We start from the raw sequence: 22,333 nt of genomic DNA, 5'->3' as shown, positions 1-22,333 counted from the left end.
TTGTTACAACTCTATTAGGTGGATCTTCAAAACATTGGCTATAGTCGGAAGAGATGCATGATTTTCCATGGGACATTACGGTACAGCTGCTAAATCTCGAAAGGAAAATTTAGAATATGCTCAAATTCTTCTAATGTGAGCCAACTGAAAATCTTGAAAGGTGAAACACCTTAATGAGAAATCATAATACTAAGTTAGGGTTGTTATGATATATGCACATCAACTTCCATCAATCTCAAGATATTTCCAATTCTCTTTACTTCAATAAGTTGTTGAATCTTTAACTTCTTTCCTAATTCTCACAAACTAGTAGTGTTGACCTTTTTAACTTTTAGATGTAACTTTCTTTTTAATTCAAATGATTTTATCTCAATGCTACTTAATCTCACAATATTTAAACAACTTTGTATTTCTCGACCTATAAATAAAATAAAAAGGATGAAAAATTATTCAAAATCTTTTGTTTGCTTCATTAATATAAGATATTAGTAGTAACAATGATCAATATTAATTTTAAATGGATAAGTTTTTAATGTAAAGATCAACATTCATTTCAAATGGATCAATAATCTATAAGATACTTATATCAATGAAACAAATATAAGATGATATATAATGTTGTAAAAATAATATGAATCATTACTATTTTAATAATCTCTTTGAAATTATTTTTTTTTTAAATTTAAATTTATACAATTTACAAAGGCAGAGTGGAGATAAGTATAAAGATTTAATTCACAAGAACATTTGAACATGAAGTTATAAAAAATCTGAAAGGAACACTTACTTAATGATGGGGATATTATTTCTACCTCTTTGTAATTTTTTAATTTCTTCTCTTTTTTTAGCTCTTGTTTTTATTTCGTTTTCTTCTAGGATGCTTCTCTTTTTTTGTTCTTTGTTTTTCACCTTTTCCTTTGTTCGATTTTTTCTTTTACGTTCTCTACCCTTGCTTTCTTTTTTCTTTTCAAGTTTTTTATGCTCTTTGGGATTAAAAAAGGTTAAATTTATGTTCCAATTTATTTTCATGTCAAAAGTTGGTTCAATTTTTTGGTTTATTTTCCTGCAAATTTTTTTTTATCTATTTTGAAGTCAAATTAGAGTTTTTCCAATTTGTAAAAATTAACTTTTATTTTTCTTAAAATAAAATTATTTATTTTCTGATTTTCTAAATCAAGATAAAAAAAATTAAAATTTTAAAACAAAAATTAGTATTCAACTGTCAGCCTAGAAATGTCTTTTCATATTAATTGATATAATTTCTCTTCAACTATGCCTTTATTACAAATTTGAGGGGATATTCAACGACTAAATTAAGGAAGTCTTTTTCACCCGACCAATATTACCCATTAACAATTGTGCCTCCCAAGTGCACTGCATTCTCATATCTGCATCACCAGTGCTTCAAAAATTTCCATGGCAGAAGCAGGCAAACCCAGAAGCACATTTATGCTTTTCCTTTCTTGACCATGTGACAAGAACAAAATGACTTCTTTCTCAGGCAAGGTGACAGGGCCAGAACACAAAGGTTCCCCCCACCCAAAATCTGTGGTGTGGAAAGACAACCTAGTCCAAGTTGTGATCAAAAGTGTAGCTGTTAAGGAAGGCCTTGCTCTTGTCACTTCAAAATAGTCAATGGCAGATCTCATATAACTATCTGTCACCAATTCAATTGCCCCACGAATCAATGCCACTGAAAATGACAAGGGGTTCTTCAATAGCTCCCCTGCCTTACACACTGAATTTGTCAACACAATAGCATTTCCAAAGTACCCTTTTGGAATTGGAGGCACAAATTTTGACCTTCCATCAACTGCAAAGAGAAGCTTTGTTTGTTGATCAGGTTGCATCCTTAAGGCTGCGGTTCTAGCTCTCCAAACAAAAGCTGAAAGGACTTCAAAAGTTGAGCACTTTTTCAAAACCCCATTCTCAGTGGCCTTTTTCTTAAGTAGCTCAAGCTTCTTGGGGTCGAAAAGGAAGGATCTGTAGAGCATCTTTTCTTCTTCATAGAGTTTTTTAGTGTTTGATACATCTTCTATTTCGGCAAATTCATTGTGTTGAAACTCTATTTTGGGAGGGTTACGTGCTTTGATTATGGTTCGATCGAGAAATGGTGGAATCTTTAAGTCCAATCCTCGCGCTATCTCGCTCCATACATTCACAAACTCCATGGCACATAGCCCATCTTTCATACAGTGATTCATGCATAGCCCCAAAGTGAATCCTCCGCATTTGAACTTTGTCACCTGGAACGTCATTTAGCACCTTAGATATATGCATGCTGTTGCTGAAAAAGAACATCACCAAACACACACACACATGAAAACGTACAACATAAGAGGGCTATTTCTACTTGAGATTAAGGACAGCTGCAATACTATTAAATTTTTATTGAATTGCCTGCGTTAGAAGGTAAAAGCTATAGGGCTTTTAGGCTTGTTTGTATCACAACTATAATCGATTTTGTAAAAAAAAAAAAATTACAATCGTCCATCAATATGCACTAGCCTTCTGAACGAGAATTCAAATAGGTTTTAATGTTGGCATAAAGGATAAAAAATAGTTATAGTTCTTTAAGTACGGTTTATTAATTAAAATGAAAATATTATTTCAATAATATGCATTAACGTTAAATATATTTTTTATTAAAATAAAAATTAAATTTTAACTTATAAATAATATGTAAAAACATACATAAATTATAATTAACTTTTAACCTTAACAATTTATGCATGATTTCATATTTAAGATTTGCTCGAATATATGAAAATGGACTAATTTACACTAACATAAAAAAAAAAAAAAAAACTCACTATTATAAGGCCTTTAAGAATTTCTTACTGAATAATTATATTCCAAAATATATCATTAAATTGAAAGTTTATAAGTTATATATACAATTTTTATTATAATTTAGAATCATTTAATATTATATTGATAAATGGTTGTGGTGAAATGTTAATTATTTTAGTTCATTGTAGGTGCAGCTGTTGGAAGCTAGGTATGATAGACTAGTTTCTGTTATTCAGCGTCCATCAGTCAACAACAAATGTTCTTTGTGGTGGCATGATTTGCTGGAGGTTATTCATCAAGAAAATTTATGGTTGGATGAGAAGTTGGATAGGGGTGTGGGTGCAGGTTTACACACTCTTTTTTAAAGAGATAAGTGGGTAAGTGGGATGCCATTGTGTGAGGTATTTTCGCAATTGTTTGCTGTGGTGAGGAATGTTGAATCTTGTATATTAGAGAATAGTTTTCATGATAGTACTAGGTGGGTTTGTGATGTTAATTGGCGAAGAGGACTCTTTTAACATGAAATCTCAAGCTTTAATCTTTTGTTAGAACTTGTGGTTGGAGTTCCTATTAAGGTGCAACAAGAAGATAAATGGGTATGGAAGGCAGATTATTCAAGTTGTTATTCGGTACAATATGCGCATTCATGGCTATTTGAACCTTTTTGGTGATCCTAATAGTGTAAATCAGTGTACGGCAGACACTTTGCAAAAGTTATGAAAAGAAAATGTCCCTCTTAAGTATTTAGTATTTTCTTAGCAATTGTTGTTGAATGTATTTCTTTGTAAAAGTTTGTTGATTGATCGTGATGTTCAAATCGATGATATAACTTGTTGCTTTTGTCATAGTTTGGAGGAACTTTCAAATCATTTGTTTCTAACGTGCTCAATTTTATCTTAAATCTGATACTTTACGATGTGTTGGCTTGGATTCTCATTTGTTTTGCCTTCAGATTTATCGACTCACTTACTTTCTTGGGTTAGTATTAGTTGTAGTAAAAGATAAATGATATGTTTATTAATTGTTTGGGTAAGTACAGTGTAGTCTTTATAGTTACACAGAAATATAATAGTATTTTTTAATGGTGTTTTGGATGAGAATGAAGTCACAAATTATATTATTCTGATGTCCTAGAAATGACTATTATTTGTCAGTAAGAGAGAAGATATTTTGTTAGTAGATAGGTATTTAAACTTACAAAATTACATCCATCTTAACTTTACATAAGTATTTTTTAGTTTTTATTTTTTTAAGTAAATATTAGTTTTTTCTCTTTGTATATGGGTTTTAAGTTTCCTTTAAACTCTCTCTAATAATATATGTTTTGCTTAATAAAAAAAATTAATACTACATTGATATACATTAAAACTAATATAATATATACTTTCAAAATAAATAAAAATATGAACCATTTGATACTTATATATTAATTATTTTTGTAAATTTTAGGCAAATATTCAAAATAAAACATATGTATAATCCAAAAATTGAATTAATAAAAAGTAAATGTATATAAAGTTACCAAGATTATTATTATTGTTAATGAAGTAGTAGTATATAATAGTAAGTAATGCAAAGACAATTATATTGCTTCTATGTGTAAGTTGATATTTAGGTTACGAAGCAAGTCAAACCTGAACAGTCATAAGAGGCATCTCAAGAATGTTTCGAGCACTAGGGATGTTGTAAACCAGTTTCCCAAGAGCATCGGGGTCTGGCTTTGTTAAGTCTCCAATGTCTTCTATGTTACAATTTGCTTCAGCCTCAACAAATACTGCACCCTCCCCAGTGTTATCCACCATCAACTTCCCTTCAGAGCTTATAGTCAACGTTCCTGCCATAGGATAATAAGGGACAAGAATCTTCGACAAGGCATTCTTGATAACTTGTGCAGCATCCTCATTTCCTCTAGAAGCAGATTTAAAGGAATAAACCGTGCGCACTGGAACAGCAATATTCTGGTCAAGGTTTGAAAGGAAATAGGGTCCCTTTTCTGTTTCCTCTTCAGGTTGAACTCTAGCTGGTTCTCCTTGCTTTACTTCCAGCTCGATGCTAGAGATGTTTGCATTAGCCATCACGTTCGAATTAACCTTTGAAGTGTTGACTTAAAGTGGGTTCATCCAAGTCTCACATCCAAAAACTTAAAAAGGGAAGAGGTAAAAAATATTATGAATATAACCATTTTGAATAGCTGTGTATTCGTTGACATAAGCAAGAGGTATGGAACCATGCTTAAATTATGTGTGTGTGTGTGTGTGTGTTTTTTTTTTTTCTATGTGAACTGTGATAGAAAATGCAAAAGACTTTTCTGTTTCCTCCCAACATTAAGGATCCACCGTGATAGAACATGGTATTTGTATGCAAAAACAATGTTAAGGCTGTTGCCAACTTATAAAAATTTCATAGCCCCACAAAATGAACAAGTTCAGAGAAATTCATCATGCATGGAAAAGGGAGCATATGTATTTGACAAAAAAAAAATGCAAATATTAAACAAGGTATACAATTCACTCGGCTTTTTAATTACCTGAATAATCTTTAGCACGGGAAATGCTGAGTCGATAAAATGATTAAGGATATGATATTAGAAGATGCATGTAGGATTGCAGGAATTATATAGGAAGAGGAGAGATAAAATGTTTTTGGTGACCATTTCGTTTGATTAACAAAATGTAGCAACTTGATAGAGACATATTATTATAACTGTATTTTTAGTTTATGGGTGCAATTTGCACTCATACACGTTAAGTTATAGCACGGTAGGAAACTAAACATTACCAGGTAGAAACGAAATATGACGGAATTGGTTGGCCGAGTTGGCGTTCCAAACTCACCTAACTCCACCCATCATTTTTTCAACTTCTACATTCATCTTATCACTTGTTTCTTTCTTTTTCTTTATCACACTGCCCATTAATTACGTAAAGAGAGATATTATAATTATTCAATTTGCTTTACAATAGAAAGGGAAATAAAGAGAGAAGAATGAATGTATAATATTATGTTTGATGTAATAAAACAAGATAGGAAACAATATTTCATATAAAGCATTATAAAGAAATGTTATTATTATTAAAATATCCGTTACACAGTTTTTTTCTTCTTCTTTCTTATCTATTTCTTTGTTTTCAAGTTGTGTACACCTTAGATATTTGAGAACTTCAGTCTTCCAAAATAAAGATTGTACTTTAAGGATGAGAAGTTATCCGTTTATTAAAAAAAATAAAAATTATAATTATAATAAAATGTGTTCACCTATACAATAAATTATAAAATAATTAATAATTAATTTTTATTTAATAATAGACAAAATTATACTTTTAGTTTAACTTTTACAAATTTTTTTCTTTGATTCTTTAACTTTTTAAAGTTTAATTTGTCTCTCTAACTAACTCTACTTATTTTAAACAAGTCTTTTCAATTAAAAATACTAACTAATTTAAATTTTATCTTTATTTACCATATATATTATTCATCTTCTTTCACGTGTCTTCTCCTTTCTCTTTCACATCTTCCTTTTCTTCTTTCCTTTCATCATCTTCTTCTTATCCTTCTTTTTTTTTCTCCCCCTCCCTTCTTCTTCCTCTTCATCTCCTTTATTGTGTAGGATTTTTGAATAAAACAATAAAAAGCAATGATAATATTCTTTAAAAAAAATTCATAATATTGATGGGACCTAATTGGAGCCAAATGTTTTCAATATGAATCATCTCTGTGGATCAAGTGGCTTTTGGTTGGTGATAGAAGTTTTGCAATAGAAATTGAAGATAAAGTAGTACAAAAGAAAAGAAAAAGACTAAAGTAAGGAAAGGAAGAAGAAGGAAGGAAGGAAGAGAAAATCACAAGGAAGGAAAAAGATGAAGGCCAAAAATAAGTAATTAGAGACATGTAGTATTGAGAAAAGAATATTCATGAAAAAAAATATTACAAACCTAAGTAATAAAAAAAAGGCATAAGGTAACAGTCCAAAAACGTAAAATTACAAGTTTAGACTAAAAAATTAAAAAGAAAAGATACAAGTCACAGTTAAGATAAAATTAGTTGAACTTAAGAGAGAGCATTGAGATATCAAGTCTCACGCTGATGAGCTAATAACAAATCAAATGTTATACAAATAAGATAGTTTTACTACAAAATAGCTTAAGATATTTTAGCAGAGTTAATATTTTTAATGAAAAAATATATTTTAAATATTTTTTAAAGTAAGAATAATAAATTAAATTTTTAAAAATTAAGAGATCAAATAAAAAAACTGTAGAAATCAAAAGACTAAAATACAATTTTTCCTTAATAATACAACTATATTTTGTCTTTCATATTGCAACCCATTGCAACCCCTTACTTTAAGAGTTGCCAAAACAAATAATTATATTACTCTCGATTTATACCATTTATATTAGCAACATTTACAATCAAAACACTACGTGTGTATTTGGATTGAATTGTTTTTAAAATAATTTTAATAATTAATTCTAGATATAATTAATTAATTATTATTATTATTATAATAAATTGTATGATATTGATTTTATTTCTAGATATGTTGGATAAAATATAATTTAAAGATAATTTATATCGTTTAAGTTGTTTCAAATAATCCTTTTCATAGTTAAAGTATAGCAAAAGTATAAAATTATTTATAACAGTTATTTTATATTTAAGTGAATAAATCATTAAAGATAACAGAGAAAAGCAAAACCTAATAAAAATAATCTTTTAGGTTTTAATTATGATTTCTAAAACATTATTTATCATAAAACCCTATTTCCTTCTATTTTTCAATCAATCTGATTATAATATTAAAAAATAGTTTCATCCCAACACATTAATATATAATGCTTTCAATTTATAATTACCCTTAAGCCTGATGTTTTTAATGTACCTATCTTTTCTTTGTTAGGATGTGTTATCATATAAGCAAAATATGTGTTTTACTTTCCAGCTATATTATCGCTAATACAGTGCGTCAGAAGCAAGAAATAAATATAAAACTCATATTCTATCCAGATAGTTGAACCATATTGATCAGAAAAAATTAGTAGTAAAGCATGAAAGTATGTTTATTAGTATAACTTTGTTCATCTTAACACGACATGGACTTTGTAGGTCTTAGCAAGTGACTAGTAGAAGATTTCATTTTATCCCCAAAGATTGGTTTACGCCTTAACAGTATACGACACTTAACTGTGTGCGGATGAGCTCTTATTATAATATTTGTTTGAATACTTACATTTTAAAAATTGATCTATCCCCTTTTACATTTAAACTTTTCACAAGAACAGCTTTCTAGCACACCGTAGCTTACTTTCTCAAGTCTCACCCATGGATCTTGGTCTAATAGATTTTTGATGCACAGGATCCTCTTAGAGAGGCAAGTGTAGAGTATAATCTCTATGTCCTAAAGAATTATTTCTCTTTGTTCTACAAATATTTATGTCATAGTTAAAAAATTAAAACTTTCAGGAAAACGAAAGAGAATTTAGAAAGTCATAATAATAATATAGAAGATGTTATTGATAGTAGGAGGCATTCTCTGCCTTGAACTAATTACAAATACTCCTTATGTAGAGAAATAAGTTAGATACGTGACAATCTATTACAGTATTTATAATGATAACATCAAACATCTTTTAAGGTCGACACGACCTCCTACAGTACACACTTTACATTAAAGGACAATTTTCGTTTACAAAACACAAACATCTGAGGTCCTTGTCTTTATACATAGGCTCGTGACTAGGCAACATATTGGATCATCAGAATCCAAGTCTTTCTTTTGCCAATCCATTAAGTATTTTGGACCTGGATATAGATCTTGAGCATCTTGCATTATTATATGTCCTTTTACATAATCTCCACATACCATTTTATCTCTAGTACTGTAAATAGGTTGCATCATTTGGGTGGTGTCTTTCCAGATATCTTCTTCTTCTGAATTTGATGGATAAATTAAATCAAGTGGTTTTAGATTTATACAAATGAAATTTACTCCAACCATATCTCCAAAAGTTTCATTTAACTCATAAATGTACTATTAATTTTGCTTGTGGAACGGTGATTCATCTTCTTGAGTGAAAACATGACCAAATTCTGACTTGGTTCTCTGTCCATAGCAATTTTGTTAATGAATGTTGAAAATATGGATTATGGATTATTGCTATTGTGACATAATTTTTTGCCTCTTTGGTCTTCTATCCAACTTCAATTTGTTTCCAGATTTGAATCCTTTGTGTTTCCAGACGAAGATCTTTTTTTCATATTGATAATGCTTGATAGCATTCCAAAAAGGTCCATAACAAAGAAGACTTATTTTTGGAATTTTCTAAAAACTCAAAACATTTTAAAAGTTGGAAACAAGATAGGATAATTGTGGATTAAAAAGTACACCATAAATACAACATATCTTATTCAAGAAATTTGGAAGTTCTTCGACTATATGTGGTTGAGGAACATATTTTCCTTGGAAAAAATGCATTCTCAAGAAGTTAATTTCTCTTTCACCTATCTGAGATTTTTTAAAGCATTACTCTGTATTTGTTACATATTTTATAGAATTGTTACAAGGATTTTTTGTGGCTTTCTCAATAAGGGGAGTGCAAAAGAACATCGTCAATATATATCAGGGCACTGGACTGTGGGTCAAAAAATCTGATCATAACTTTCTGAAATAAGGACACTGCTACTTTGAAGCCAAAGGGTATAACTTTGGAATGCATAAAGTTGTTTTTGGTCTGCCCTTTGGATCAAGGCTTAGTAGCCAGAAACCTGACTTCATGTCAAACTTTGGAAATAGTATAGATCTTTGTGAGAGGAAATTCATCATCCCTAAAGAACTAGTTAGGAGGGCAATAATCTACCACAAGTCTCTTTTTTTGCAGACTAGTTCTGATCTTTTATTTACATCGAATGTTGTGTTTGCCCATTCTGAAGTAGTTGGTTCAATTAGCACTTGTTTGATCAATAGTTGACGCTCTTCTTGTGCTGCTTTTAACTTTGATGGATTCATTCATAGATGGGTTGCCTTGGTTGGATTTATATCTTCATTGAGTTTAAAGGCACGTTAACAAGAAAGGAATTGGATGTTTGAAAAGATCATTCTATCGACACAAAGATTGAGAAGTTTTTATTTGATTTCTTCATATCTAGGAAGAGCTTCTACTAGAAAGAAGAGCTTGTAAAAGGGCTTGAATTTCCCCTGGTATTTTAATCCATTTGCCATAATTTGTAATTGTTTGCTTTGGATAAGAATATCTTTCTCAAGAAGATATGATCTTATAGCTTTAGTCCATATGATGCAATCAGGAAAGAATTGCATACCAATTTTGGACCTGGTTATCAAATCAGTTGTAAGTGGCTGCCTTGAATATTTGAGAATGACTTTCCCAACATGTGCAAGGCAATATGGCTAGATTCATCATACTCCTTTGAGCTACAGTATCAAGAAACACTGTGACTTTTATAGGAATATTCAGTGTCTAAATATTCATCATACTTGGAAGAGGAGGAGATTGTAACTTGATGGCATTTATTTCTAGCTCTTCAATTTTCTGAAACTCTAGAAGAGGAAAATATTCAGTGTCTAAATCTTCTTTACTGCTTTCTTCTGAAGACTCATTTTATGAATTTTGAATGTCGAATATTATGAAGTTATCTGGATTTTTCTATTCTTCATATAGTGATTCAACATCTTCTCCTTCTAAAAGAGGAGATTGAACTATCTTAGTGGCTTTTTCTTTCTTGTCAAGATAGTTTCTTAAAAAATGTCTTTTTTTACTGCAGATAAAACATCTCTTGTTATTACCCTTTCCTCTAAAGGGTTTCTTTTTTAAGAATTTGAACTTCTTTTTCTTCTTTCCCTTGAAGGACTTCTTTTCTTCTTCTTCTTTTTTTTCTTTTTTCTTTTTAAAGGAGTTTGCTTTGCAATGACAATTTTTTTCATCACACTTTATTTTCAAGTATTTTTCTTCTTGCAAAACCCTTTATTTATTTATTTTGCAGTCCTTCATTATCTTCTCGAACATTTGTTGTTGACAACATATTTTTTCAAGTGTCGTAATATTGATCTGATGTATTTCTCCGAAGGTCATTTGAGTTATCTCCTTGTTCATTTGCTGCAAAATTCCCCCGTTTTTTCTTGAAGATCTTCAAGGAGAGAACCGATATATGTGTTCTTTAGACTGGAATCATTTACTCCAATTAGTTGGTAAAACCTCTGTGACATCCTGTAATGTCTTTCAATGTCAATCTTCTTAGGGAACAACACTTCATGTCAAAATATTCTCTTCTAACATTTTGGATTAAAAGAGTTTGATCTCTGAGGAAATGAAACTGCAGGCCCTTTATAACTTCTATAGAAGCCGATGGACACTTTCTTGATTTACTGTATGAGCCTGTCATACCATTCTTTTAGTATTCCAGTCATATTGACACAAAATTCTTCTATGATCTTATACTGATTAGCATCAACTTTGACCATCTTGGCATCGATCCATGCCTTGAAGTCTAGAAATCTTATAGCTGAGACAAGAGTATTTACTTCTAAATCTCTAGAATTATCAAATGTTGAATCTTCTTCTATCCCAGTTTTGAAAGATTTGCAAATTTTTCTACTTCATTTTCTGTTTGAACTTCATACAAATCTTCAGATGGGTTTTTTAAATCCTCTAGGTTTTGAATCAGACTAAATCAAGAACTGGTTCTGAGACAGCTAGGACCCCTTTTGGATTGGTTAGGGAAGAATTTGAAGATGCAAATTCAGTCTTTTGTTATGAAGACTCAGGAGAGAGTGATCTTGTAGGAATAAATTGCTCTTTTCTTTTCATACTTGGGGGGAAAAGCGGTATTAGTTGTGTCTGACTTTGTGTAGTTGTATTTGGGAAGATTTTTTAGGGCATACCAAAGTTTGAATCAAAGTCACACAAGAGATAATGGATTTTTCTCTCTCTTTTAGCGCATTAATTTGAGCTTAAGCATTCTTCAGGTCCCTTTCTTTCTTCAATAAAGTTACAATGAAAACCCTATTTTTCTTTATTTGATCCACTTCTTCACTCAGCTTTTCAAATTTTTCTTTTATCTGTTTATAGTGCTATTGTAATTTCTTCAACAATTTGCCTACCTCTTGTTCCAAGAGGTCAAACTTTTTGTCCATCTTTTTCGAAATTTCATTATGTGCCGAAGAGTTTTGTCTGCCAATTTAGCACTTACTTTGCTTGAGTGACTGGCTTCATATCCCCATCAAGAAATACCTCAGAGCTAGTAGTAATATAGGGTTTTGTTTGTACCAAAAGTGAGAAAGTTATGATCATAAGACAAAGAAACTGAAGAGAACATCATGTACGATTCTTGTGGAAGAGCCTTTGGAATATAGTTGTGGTTGTCTACCTTACAATTTGTAGGTGGAGGCCAAGTTATTAGCTTTGGATCTGGAGGAGGATAACCTTCTTCTCTTAACACCTTTAACCCCTTTTCTTATAAAGAGGTAAAGGTTTAGGATGAACGGTTGTCCATGGAGTGTTGTCAGGGTCAAACCTTCTTGGCTTTTGAGGTGGTTTGCAAGGAGATTTTGGTTTTTTTCTTTCTCCTTTTAGGTTCCTCTTGGATTTCATCATCACCGAAGCAGTTGTCTAAGTAACAATCACAATCTGAATCACATTCTTCAGGAGAAACATCCCAAATGAATTGTCCATTTAATTTGTCAGAATAAATAGCAGTTCCATCACTTCTAACATAGTATATTGGGATTTTTATTTTTTTTCCTTCCTTCCTTTTCTCCTAGGGTAATCATCTAGAAAAGAGTGGCCCTTGAGGAGGACTCATCTTTCTTTCTAAAAATGATTTACTGTCCCACTTTGCAGTCTCTTCATTATCAATTCTGTATCCATGACAGGCTGTTGGCTACTCTTGTATACCTCATATTACTCAGTAATTCTCTGGGAATCAGTTCTTCGATATCTTTTCTTGGAATCTGCTTTCGAATATGGATGATTGACGAAATATGATTTTGTGTTGGCAACCACCATCAGAGCATTTTTTGAAAGGTTTGAATTTGTGGGAAGATCAATGAAATGACCTTGGTGCCTGAAAATAATTTGATGTTTCAAGTAAGCAGGAAATGCAGTAGGCTCTTGTGGACCACCAAGTTGGACCTAAACTTTAAATCTCTTGGGCAGAGTGGGATCCCTTAGATGTACATTAAAATTTGGAAACATGGTCGAAACCACACTTCCAGCATTAAGGTGGTCAAGACTGTTCTTATAACAGCATGTTCATGTACTTGATAGGTAGAGTCTATTAAAGAGACTGTTGTTGTAACAGGAAGTCCCTTTTCTTCCATGAAGAGTGAGGATTAGTCTTACAGCACCCGTATGCAGAGCAATATAACCTTCCTGCTGCCAAAGTTTGATCAAAGATGGGTTTATCTCCAAGTTTACATTATTATTCCACAAATGTAGCATGATGAGCACACTTATCTAGTTATGTGGTCTGAATCATTTCTTTAACTCCTGGACGAGGGGTAAGTCAGTTTTTTTATTGATATTGTAAAATTAGATTTGTGTGGTCTGAAAACATATTATGGGCTAAGAGGAGTAATATCAGTTTCATTATGGGCACCTTCTGGAAGAGTAGAATGTTCTAAAAGATTTTCTATTGTAAAAGCTAGGAATTTTTTACAGGATTCTGGAATGTAGAGTTGAAACTTATGGCTTAAGGAACTAGATCTAGGGGGATCTATGATTTGTTCACTTTTTTGATTTGTAGTATTCTCCTTCCTCATCTTTATCTCAATCAAATAGAGAAAGGGTATAGTATTGAAACTTTACAACATTGCTAAAAGATTTGAAGTACTTTAAAATATATATATATTTGGAAGGTACATTTTAAAATTTTACGATAATTATATAGTTTAAGAATTTACAGGCAAAAATTTGGTTAGCGGTATGTTTAGTTTCCAATTTTTTAATATTATCTTAACAGTTTAGAGAGATTTAAATCAATCTGTAAACACCTACTGATCAAAGAATTGGCAAGACTTGCAACCCTAAACCCTGGCCTTCAGAAAGGCTAAAGAGAAAAATAAGTAAACATCAAGTCTTCCAGTGTGGCATACTTAACCGTCTGAAAATCCCCAATTTACAAACCAAAATGGAAGTCATGACACTACAAGGAATAAACGCTTATTTAAGCAAGAAAATCATCTCAATTCCAACGATCAACAATCTAGTTCTAACAGATTAAAAAAAAAGTGCACTGATCTAAATTAGAAGGCAATGATGTTTACAGGCAAGCGAAAAAGAGAAACTATTCAATATGAGAAATAAAAGGTCACATCAGTAAAATACAGAGGAACGGGTTATATCTAAATATGGTACAAAGTACAAACCTAATTTATAAAGCATCTATCATGGAAAAGGTGATAACTCAAACCAAATATCTACCTTAACTTAATCCGTAGAGACAGCTGACAGGAGAATCATGAAGATTAAATCTAGTTATTAATGCCCACGTGCCTCTAATTTCTGCACAGGTCAAATTATTTGCCCAACTAAATCATGCATCCTCGTCGTCGTCGTCATCATCTTTATCTGCATCACCGTCATTCTCAGCTTCTTCTCCTTCATCTTCCTCATCAGACATGTTATTGATTACATCTGTAATTATATCCTTCACCTCTGCTTTTCTATGCATTAAATCCAGACCAAAGTGGGTACCTGTCAACATTTTCATTACAAAATAGCTGCGTTCAAGATACCATTCCTTTCTTACTCAGAAGAGAGGGAATTTTGACAAGAAAAAGGTCGTACCAAGTTGCCTAAGGATATCAGACAAAGTTGCCTGCATCAAGTACAAAATTTTATGAACTAAGTATATTTAAAAACTCAAAAATCCAAACTAAAACGAATTGCCACAGAAGTATTACTTACAGTATTGAAATCAACTTCCTTCAGAATATCAACGACTACTGCATGCATGTCCTCCCTAGTAGGTTCTGTCTTAGACTTCTTATTACTTTTACCTTTCCCTACCATTGGCATCAGAAAGAAATGGGTGTGAGCAGGATTAAAAACAAGCGGACACAACCACATTTAATAAGAAAATCAAATTTTGAAAAATTACAAGTTTGTATAACTTGTTTTAATATAACAACATAATATTAGACGAAAATTGTGCAGAATGTTTGACAAGACAACTCAAGCAAAATTAATCAAAAGGTTCAAAAAATTAACTCTTGGGCAACCAGCAGACTAAGGCAAATGGCACTATAGTAGTACAGAACACATAATCATAAACATTAAGAGAGAATGCAGTCAATTCACCTTGATCCTTAACCAAAGCCTTTGAGGACTTGTCTGTTTGTTTTTTGCTGGCAGCCTTCCCCTTAGTATCCTTTTCGCTTACAGTTTTCAGTTTCTTGGATGCAGGTTGCTTTGACTTAGAAAGGGAAGCAGAAGCACTGTCATGCTCAGCAACACTCTTTTTTGAAGTTGACTTCTTCTGAGTTTTTTCAGTGCTCTTGGCCTCTTTTACAGAGGTCTTCTTGCCAGATGAGGCTCTATCTCCAGCTTTGGTCACTGAACCCTCCTTAACAATCTTTTTGGAAGTACGCTTGCAAGCTTTCGGTTTATCTTCCTCTTCCTCTAACTTACTTTCCTCATCATCACTTTCATTATTCAGCGCTGCAACATCTTCATCTTCCTGAGACTCATCTTTTGAATCTGAAAGTTCAGCTTTATCATCCTCCTCATCATCAGAAGACTGCTTTCGCTTTTTCCCAGACTGTGAAGTTTGTTTTAGCTTCTAGAGCAAGATAAAATATACAGCAAGTGATTAAATATAATAAAAAAAAGATTGAAGGATATCATTTGTTGCACTCTTGTAGTAATAAGCATATTTGCAACTCAAATCCCCCTTGGGAAATAAAAGGAAGATACAATTGAACAATAAAATATAAGAAGCCACAAAAAAAATGTAACTAATAAGCCACTACAATCAACATGGTTCTAATAGAAGTCAACCCAGCAATAGAAAATAGACATCCATATGAAAAGCTGATAAGGTGTCTTTGCATTAACAATTGACAAAATTCAGAAACTTAACAGATAATCAAGATATGTTGTTTATCTAAATTCAAAATCCACATTAACACATAAGATCAACTCAGCAACAACCATCAAGCGATAATAATTAATGCTTGAGTCACCAGATTCTCAATTTTAGCAGTCAAAACTAGCCACAAACACAAACTAACAACAAATGCAAAGCACTTGCAACTGAAGAAAACCAATAAAAATATTCATAAACTTTAACAGGTGCAATCACCCATCACCAACAGCTTCATCTTTTAGTTTCTAGACTCAAAATCCACCTTTGCAACAAATAACATAAATTAGAATCGCACGATTCTACAATCCTGAACCACCATGCCGTGCTGGCTCACAAGCAAGATCAAAGATTTGTACGATTTCGTGGAATTGCCATGCAAGATTGGTAGGCATGTGCCGTGTCTGTTTTAACTTTATTGTGTTTTAACCTGCAACCCATTTTTTTAACCCGATTGCTTTATAGTTGTCAATAGCACAGCGGTGCATGGCAGAGCAGCCTTCGGCTGCCACAGACCTGCCATAGTGGAGCATTTTTCTGTGGCAGACAATGCAGCTGTATTAGCAGCCATGGCAGCTTAACTTGCGGCCTTTCACAAAGCAACAGTGCCACTAGAGCAAAAATGTCGACTTTCCCTTTTAGGGTTTCTTAAGGGTAAAAAAGACTTTTAAAAATAATCTGACTTTCCCTTTTTGCCCTTAAAATGACCATGTTTTAAGTTTTTTAAGGGTAAAATAGTCTTCTTACCAATTTTTATAATACATCACCAAACCCATTTTCCTTCTCCCCTTGTTCTATTCTATGCCCCCTTCTCTCATCTCTTTCTTTGTTTGTTTTAAGTGAGCATGTCTCTGTCTCTGTTTTGAGGGTGGCTCCCTTCCCTTGTCTGTCTCTCATTTGCTTTCCTCATCTTCATATTTATACTATTTTACATGATACATACAATTTTGTAGGATTTTATAATCTGCGTTATGATCCTAAGAATTGCGATCTTGACCCCCTTTCCGGATCTCGATTTTGACTACCATGCACTGAACCAGAAGCATAATGTCATAACTCATGAAATTCATAATTAAAATTCCAACCACTTCAAAAATTAAACACTAACTTTTGAACTTATGCTAAGGGAAAAAATATTTTGAGTGATAGAATCAATTAGATTTAAACAAGCTTTAACAAAAATGTCTCCGTTACAACTTTACAAATAAACTTTTGCAAGCATTTACGGAAAAAGTGAAAACCAGGTGTAACAGGCCGTATGGACACTGATGGCAGAATAGACTAATATTTCCAAGGCAGAATGACATCAACTTCAGAAACAAACTATCAACACTAAACATGACTGACCAATAATGTAACATATAGCAAAAATTATTGCTATAAGATGACATATGCAAAATGCCTATTACATGATCACCTCTACAATTGCAATTCACAAAATATATTCAAATACTGACCATAAGGATATGATGAGACAATTACTAGCAAAAAAACATGTCATATTATAGCCCTATTAAAACCAAACTCTAGATCTATTATACAATTAACTGACAGTCACAAGTGCGAAGATACTAAATCATCACCAAACATGCAACTTGAAGAAGGAACATTCATAGTCATGATTTGATGCTAAAGATTGCCCATTAAAGATTAGTGCATAACAGATATAGCAAGTCAGAATGATTTCAGCACATAGTAATTAAAAATTACCTTGGCAGGTGTTTCTGTAGATGCTTCACCAGGAGATTTGATTGGAGTTACCTTTCTGGTTCGTTTTTTACCTTTCTGTTAACATAGAAGCAAGCTTCAAAAAACTAATCACTCAAAATAAAAATAAGAAACAAGAACAGAAAAAAAAGGAGCAGAATATTAATACATCAGGTTAGGATCATAGTTGTTAATCTCCTATAGCGGAAAATGGCGGCTGACCCCTAAAATGCTATAGTGGAATATGTATAGTGGGATGACTGCTCTTTAAAAATTTATAATATGCATATAAATAAGAGTAACCAGTGAACAGAAAAACAGAGCTTTCTCTCCTTCAGCAAACAAAACAGTGCTTGAAGCAAGAGTGACAAGTGAATAGAAAAACAGCAGAAAAACAAAGCTTTATCTCCTTCAGCAAACAAAACAGAGCCTGAAGCAAGCATGATAAGTGAACAGAAAAAATAAAGGAGACGCTGGAAAAGCTGACTTTTCTGGTGAACAGAAACACAAAGGAAATACCGGAAAAGCTGATTTCTCTAGTGAAATGGAATGGATGAACCGGTGAAGAAGGGAGAAACCACTATGATGAGGCCCCAACTTTTCGTGTAGAGGCAGAGTGTGGGAAGATGAAATCAATATATGTTTTATAAAGGGTAAATAACCTCTCTACCCTTAAAAATAATTAAAACACTGCGTTTTAGAAAAATCAGAATAGGGTTTCTTGCTTTCCCAATTTTGCACAATCGCATACACGAACTTCTCCCTTTTCTGGCCACGAATCCCCACAATCGCCACAACATGACAAACACCCCACGACATGGTGGCCCCAGCGCAATAGCAACGCTATAGTGCGTTATTAACAACTATGGTTAGGATCTATTGACTCTTAAGACAAGACACATACATTTACTTCATAGAAAGTTCTCATTCATCCAATTGTGGAATTAAAGTGTTCATCCCAAGTACCCAACATCACATGATGAATATTAAATAACAATTGGATTCTAAGAAGTGTTCAATCACATGCGATTTTCACTTGTCTTTGAAATGCATATAACATGTTAAGTTTAGGATACTTGGTTGGACTAAAACAATTTCAAACTAACAAAAATAGGACAATGCTGTGTGAGAAGTGCTTTCAATATCAAAGAAATAGTTCAACCAATGAAATGATATGCAACAATGCAGATTATTTATCTATGTTACAACTTGAAAAAGTGTGAATTGATTATAATAATCTATAAAGAATAAACCTGCTCTTTTTCAGCAAGCAGAATATCAGTTGTAGCATGTGGGGACTCCAAAAATTCCAACAACTTTGCAGACAGCTCCTCCTGAAAGCATGTCTCATTTAATAATTTCATTTCAAAACAGTACTTAGACTCTCTTCTCAAAGGGAAATATTTCATATTAATCCTTACCTTCTTCACGTTGGCCTTGTTTATCTGAATATTAAGAACATCACAGAAGTCCAACAACTTTTCTTTGACACATTTGTCAATCCTCTCTTTTACCTTAGCCCTCTGTTTTTCCTGCCAACATTTATAAGGCCAGCAATTTCCAATAGTGGGTTAATTATAGCCTCAGACACTTGCATTATTGTGAAAAGAGAACATGGACCAAAAACCACATGAAAATTCATCTAGAGAGAAATGCTAGCAACACACTCTTCCCAAAAGACTATTATGGGGTGAAACTTACATGGATACTTTTAAATAACAAGTCCTGCTCTGTACATAATGAGTCTCACATGAATTTCACCAAATAGTAAAAAGCAAATGAGAAAGAGAGTTTGGAGAGTGTGTAGCTAACACTCCTTTTGGCCTGAATAGTTACAAATAGAAGATAGGCAAAATACAGTAACTAACACAATGGTACCTCATTTTCAGTCCATACATAACCAGAAAACTGGCCTATATTTCTTTTTAAATTGTGTGCCTGCAAATCATTTAGAATTACCAAAGGTGTTAAAGGGTCCATGCATTAAGTGACCAAAACAACATAATCTAAAGAACTTTACCTTTGTTTTCTTCCCAAACAGTAAACTATGAAGCATGTGCAGGTTGTCATCAGGTTTTCTCTTAGACAACTTGAAAGCCACTGAAACAGTTTATACATAAATAACTTGATTGGGCAACACTGATGTAGAAAACAAATAAAGAAAGAGGTAAACAATCCATTTCAAAATCTGCAAAGATAATATATTATAGCAACCAATACCAAACCAATATTGCAGCTAAAAGATAAATCAAAATCATTACATTAAGTTTCAACTACCTCACTAGTTTGACACCAATGCAGTGAATAATAGTGGCAAAACTTTTTGGCACACATCACTTAGAACGCTTCAAGTTTACAAGTTACAGGACCAAGGCCAACCAGAAAGAAAACAAAACCCATCAACAGTAAGCAATGTATTTCAATCAACGTTTGCTATATGTAGGGACTTGGGAGAAAGCAAGAAGAAAACAGGAAGGCAGTAACAATTATAAAGGCCTCATTAAGAAATTAAGTTGATTAATATTCTCTATGCCACAATCAAGACCTGATTTAGCAATCAAGCCTTTGTTTTTTCATTACAAATTCTGTCAGCGGAAAGGAAGAATTTTAGCATATACAAACAGGCTACAAATCAGACAGCACTGAATGTAAACAGGCTTCCAAAACTGACCACAAGAATATATATCTTCATGTTTATAGCTCAGTTCTACCTGAATTCAAAACAGGAACAACTACCCCCATCTAAGAAACTCCATATTGAGGGAGCACGAATCTAAAAGCCCTATAGCCATGTATATTAAAATCATTGAAACAGGAACCAGCCTAATCATTATTAAATACAACAAAATTATTAAAAAAAAAACGCAAAAATATGAAAAACATAGTGAGAAGGGAAACACAATCAACAACAAGTAATCCACGACAGCACTTCAAAATGCAATTGCTGAAACTCCTGACCTAACCATGCGATGTCTCTAACATTATATACAACTTGACCCAGAAGTTACTAGCAAGTAAAATTCAGCATCCTGATTTTAAACATTTCAATTTTGAAAGCAAACACGGATCGCACAAATCACAAACCAGGCTACAACAACAGTGAGAAAACGGAAAAAGCAATTGCGAAAAGCAACTAAACCCACCGTTCGGTATATCCTTGAGCTGCGTGCCACGACCCTAAAACACAGAGATCCGAACAATCAAAACAGGAACAATTCACTCGAGTCCCAAACAAAAAAAAAATGCAATTTCACCTTTTCAATCGTGAAAGCTTTACTAGCAGAGGACCTTGCAGACTTTGCAGGCGAGGGTACAGAGTAACGTTCCACAGTTTTCCTCTCTCTCGTTGGCCTCTCGCTTGTGGGAGTAACTGGATCCTTTTTACCCTTCTTCGCCGACGCAGTTTTCTTCTTACTCTTCTTCGTACTCTCTTTACTACGCCCCTTGGCCTTGCCCTTCTTACCTTCTTCAGCTTCTTCTTCTTCCTCCTCTTCTTCTTCATTGTCCTTCTCCTCGTCTTCGTGTTCGTCGGTGTCTTTCTTCTCATCAGCTTCCTCTTCTACTTCCATATTGCTCGCTCCGTCTTTGTCGTCGACATTCTTGTCCTCGGATTTCGCGACTTCCGAGGAAGCGTCTTTCTCGGAAATTTCCAAGTCTTCGGGGTCTTGTTTGTTGGGTTGGGATTTAGGGTCGGGAGGTGCGTGGTTGTCGTCTTTGTCTTGAGGTGGTGGTTTGTTGTCTTCTAGGGTTTCGGTGGCCATTTTTGGCGATTGGGAACCCTAGAGGGAAGAGAAACCCTAGAATTGGAAGGAATAGAATCGGAGTGATTGGGAATGGAATTAGAGGAGAGAGAAAGGTGGGAATCGCTAAATGAAATGAAATGAAATTGGAGTTAGGATGAGATGAGAGAAAGGGCGCGCTGGAGGGTAAAAGTGTTGGTGGTTTTCAAAATTTGATGCCAAATTTGTGAGCGGGCCTCAGCCTCAGCCTCAGCCTCAACGCTCACTCTCACTCCCTCACTCACTCACTCACTTCCCTTTCTTTTTCTTTTCTCCCGGCAAAACAACTTAACAAAAATCAATAGAAATTAAGAATTAACAAAACCCCACCTTGCTGTAACGTGCAATGGAGGCCTTCCTCGTGAAATTATTATTATTCAATTCTGCGATTTTGCACTTTGAAATTGAAACACTGAGTCAGCCCTTCGTTATGGGCTAATTAAGGTATCATGAGTAACATGGCGGGCCTTCAGACTGCATCGTTTGGATGAACGGGCCATAAATTCTAGGATTTAATTCGGCGAGTCCAAAGAGCCATGGATAATAAATGGAGAAACAAAATAAAAGAAGAGAAAGATTTATTTGTCGCTGACCCAAAAGAGATTTATTTGTGAATTTCCTATACAGAACTCTGAGTTTAGTTTATCTTCTGAGCATGCGTACTTCCAGCTGATTGGTTTTGTGTGTTAGTACTGCAGCAGTTCTCTACCTTTGGGCTTTGCCTTGGCCCGCTGGTTGCTTTTGTAATAATATTGTTAAAAATAAAAAGGAGGCGGCTCAAGCCTGTTTTATAGCATGTCTAAACTAGACCTATCAAATATGCTCAATTTATCACATTCACTTATGACCCATGTGAGTCAAGGTTAAAACAACCCATATAAAGTTCACCTGACGTGAAGTACACAGGGTTAGAAAGCCCAGAAAGTAGGTTAGAGTCAATTTATGAGCCCGAACTT

General features: G+C 33.3%; 2 protein-coding genes across 5 annotated transcripts; both read right to left on the bottom strand.

Moving 5' to 3' along the window:
* Nucleotides 1-1,382: 1,382 nt before the first annotated feature.
* Nucleotides 1,383-4,868, bottom strand: LOC113853070 (omega-hydroxypalmitate O-feruloyl transferase-like). The gene is made up of 2 exons (XM_027483518.1): nucleotides 4,428-4,868; nucleotides 1,383-2,246 (listed from the first exon to the last, which is right to left on the bottom strand). The coding sequence occupies exons 1-2, from the start codon at nucleotides 4,866-4,868 to the stop codon at nucleotides 1,383-1,385; spliced, it is 1,305 nt and encodes a 434-aa protein (XP_027339319.1).
* Nucleotides 4,869-12,567: 7,699 nt separating this feature from the next.
* On the bottom strand, nucleotides 12,568-22,027 carry LOC113847509 (protein DEK-like). Of its 4 annotated transcripts, none has more exons than XM_027476667.1 (12): nucleotides 21,708-22,027; nucleotides 20,853-21,395; nucleotides 20,742-20,775; nucleotides 19,619-19,698; nucleotides 19,477-19,536; nucleotides 19,020-19,130; nucleotides 18,852-18,932; nucleotides 17,602-17,676; nucleotides 15,108-15,588; nucleotides 14,715-14,812; nucleotides 14,595-14,625; nucleotides 12,568-14,501 (listed from the first exon to the last, which is right to left on the bottom strand). In XM_027476667.1, exons 2-12 carry the CDS (start codon nucleotides 21,357-21,359, stop codon nucleotides 14,341-14,343), a joined length of 1,719 nt encoding a protein of 572 aa, XP_027332468.1. In that variant the 5' UTR covers nucleotides 21,360-21,395; nucleotides 21,708-22,027; the 3' UTR covers nucleotides 12,568-14,340. The 4 variants fall into 4 exon arrangements, with proteins under 4 accessions (XP_027332468.1, XP_027332494.1, XP_027332486.1 ...); XM_027476693.1 differs by lacking the exon at nucleotides 21,708-22,027 and having other exon boundaries at nucleotides 20,853-21,152; nucleotides 21,219-21,359; XM_027476685.1 differs by lacking the exon at nucleotides 21,708-22,027 and having other exon boundaries at nucleotides 15,108-15,567; nucleotides 20,853-21,653.
* Between the last annotated feature and the right edge of the window lie 306 nt (nucleotides 22,028-22,333).

This window comes from Abrus precatorius, unplaced genomic scaffold, assembly GCF_003935025.1.
Source record: "Abrus precatorius isolate BTA unplaced genomic scaffold, Abrus_2018 Scaffold10, whole genome shotgun sequence".
In the NCBI taxonomy this organism is placed as follows: Eukaryota; Viridiplantae; Streptophyta; class Magnoliopsida; order Fabales; family Fabaceae; genus Abrus; species Abrus precatorius.
Note: the sequence above shows the minus strand (reverse complement) of the source record. Positions and strands in the feature narration are given on the sequence as shown.

Bases quoted from the DNA above. Each gene is read 5' to 3' on its own strand.
- LOC113853070 (XM_027483518.1), bottom strand. From the start codon at position 4,868: ATGGCTAATGCAAACATCTCTAGCATCGAGCTGGAAGTAAAGCAAGGA. The intron at 2,247-4,427 runs GTTTGACTTGCT...ATGACGTTCCAG, and splicing joins TGCCTCTTATGACTGTTCAG to GTGACAAAGTTCAAATGCGG.
- LOC113847509 (XM_027476667.1), bottom strand. From the start codon at position 21,359: ATGGCCACCGAAACCCTAGAAGACAACAAACCACCACCTCAAGACAAA. The intron at 19,131-19,476 runs GTACCATTGTGT...AAATGTTGGCAG, and splicing joins ATGTATGGACTGAAAATGAG to GAAAAACAGAGGGCTAAGGT. The intron at 14,502-14,594 runs GTACGACCTTTT...AAATGTTGACAG, and splicing joins TGATATCCTTAGGCAACTTG to GTACCCACTTTGGTCTGGAT.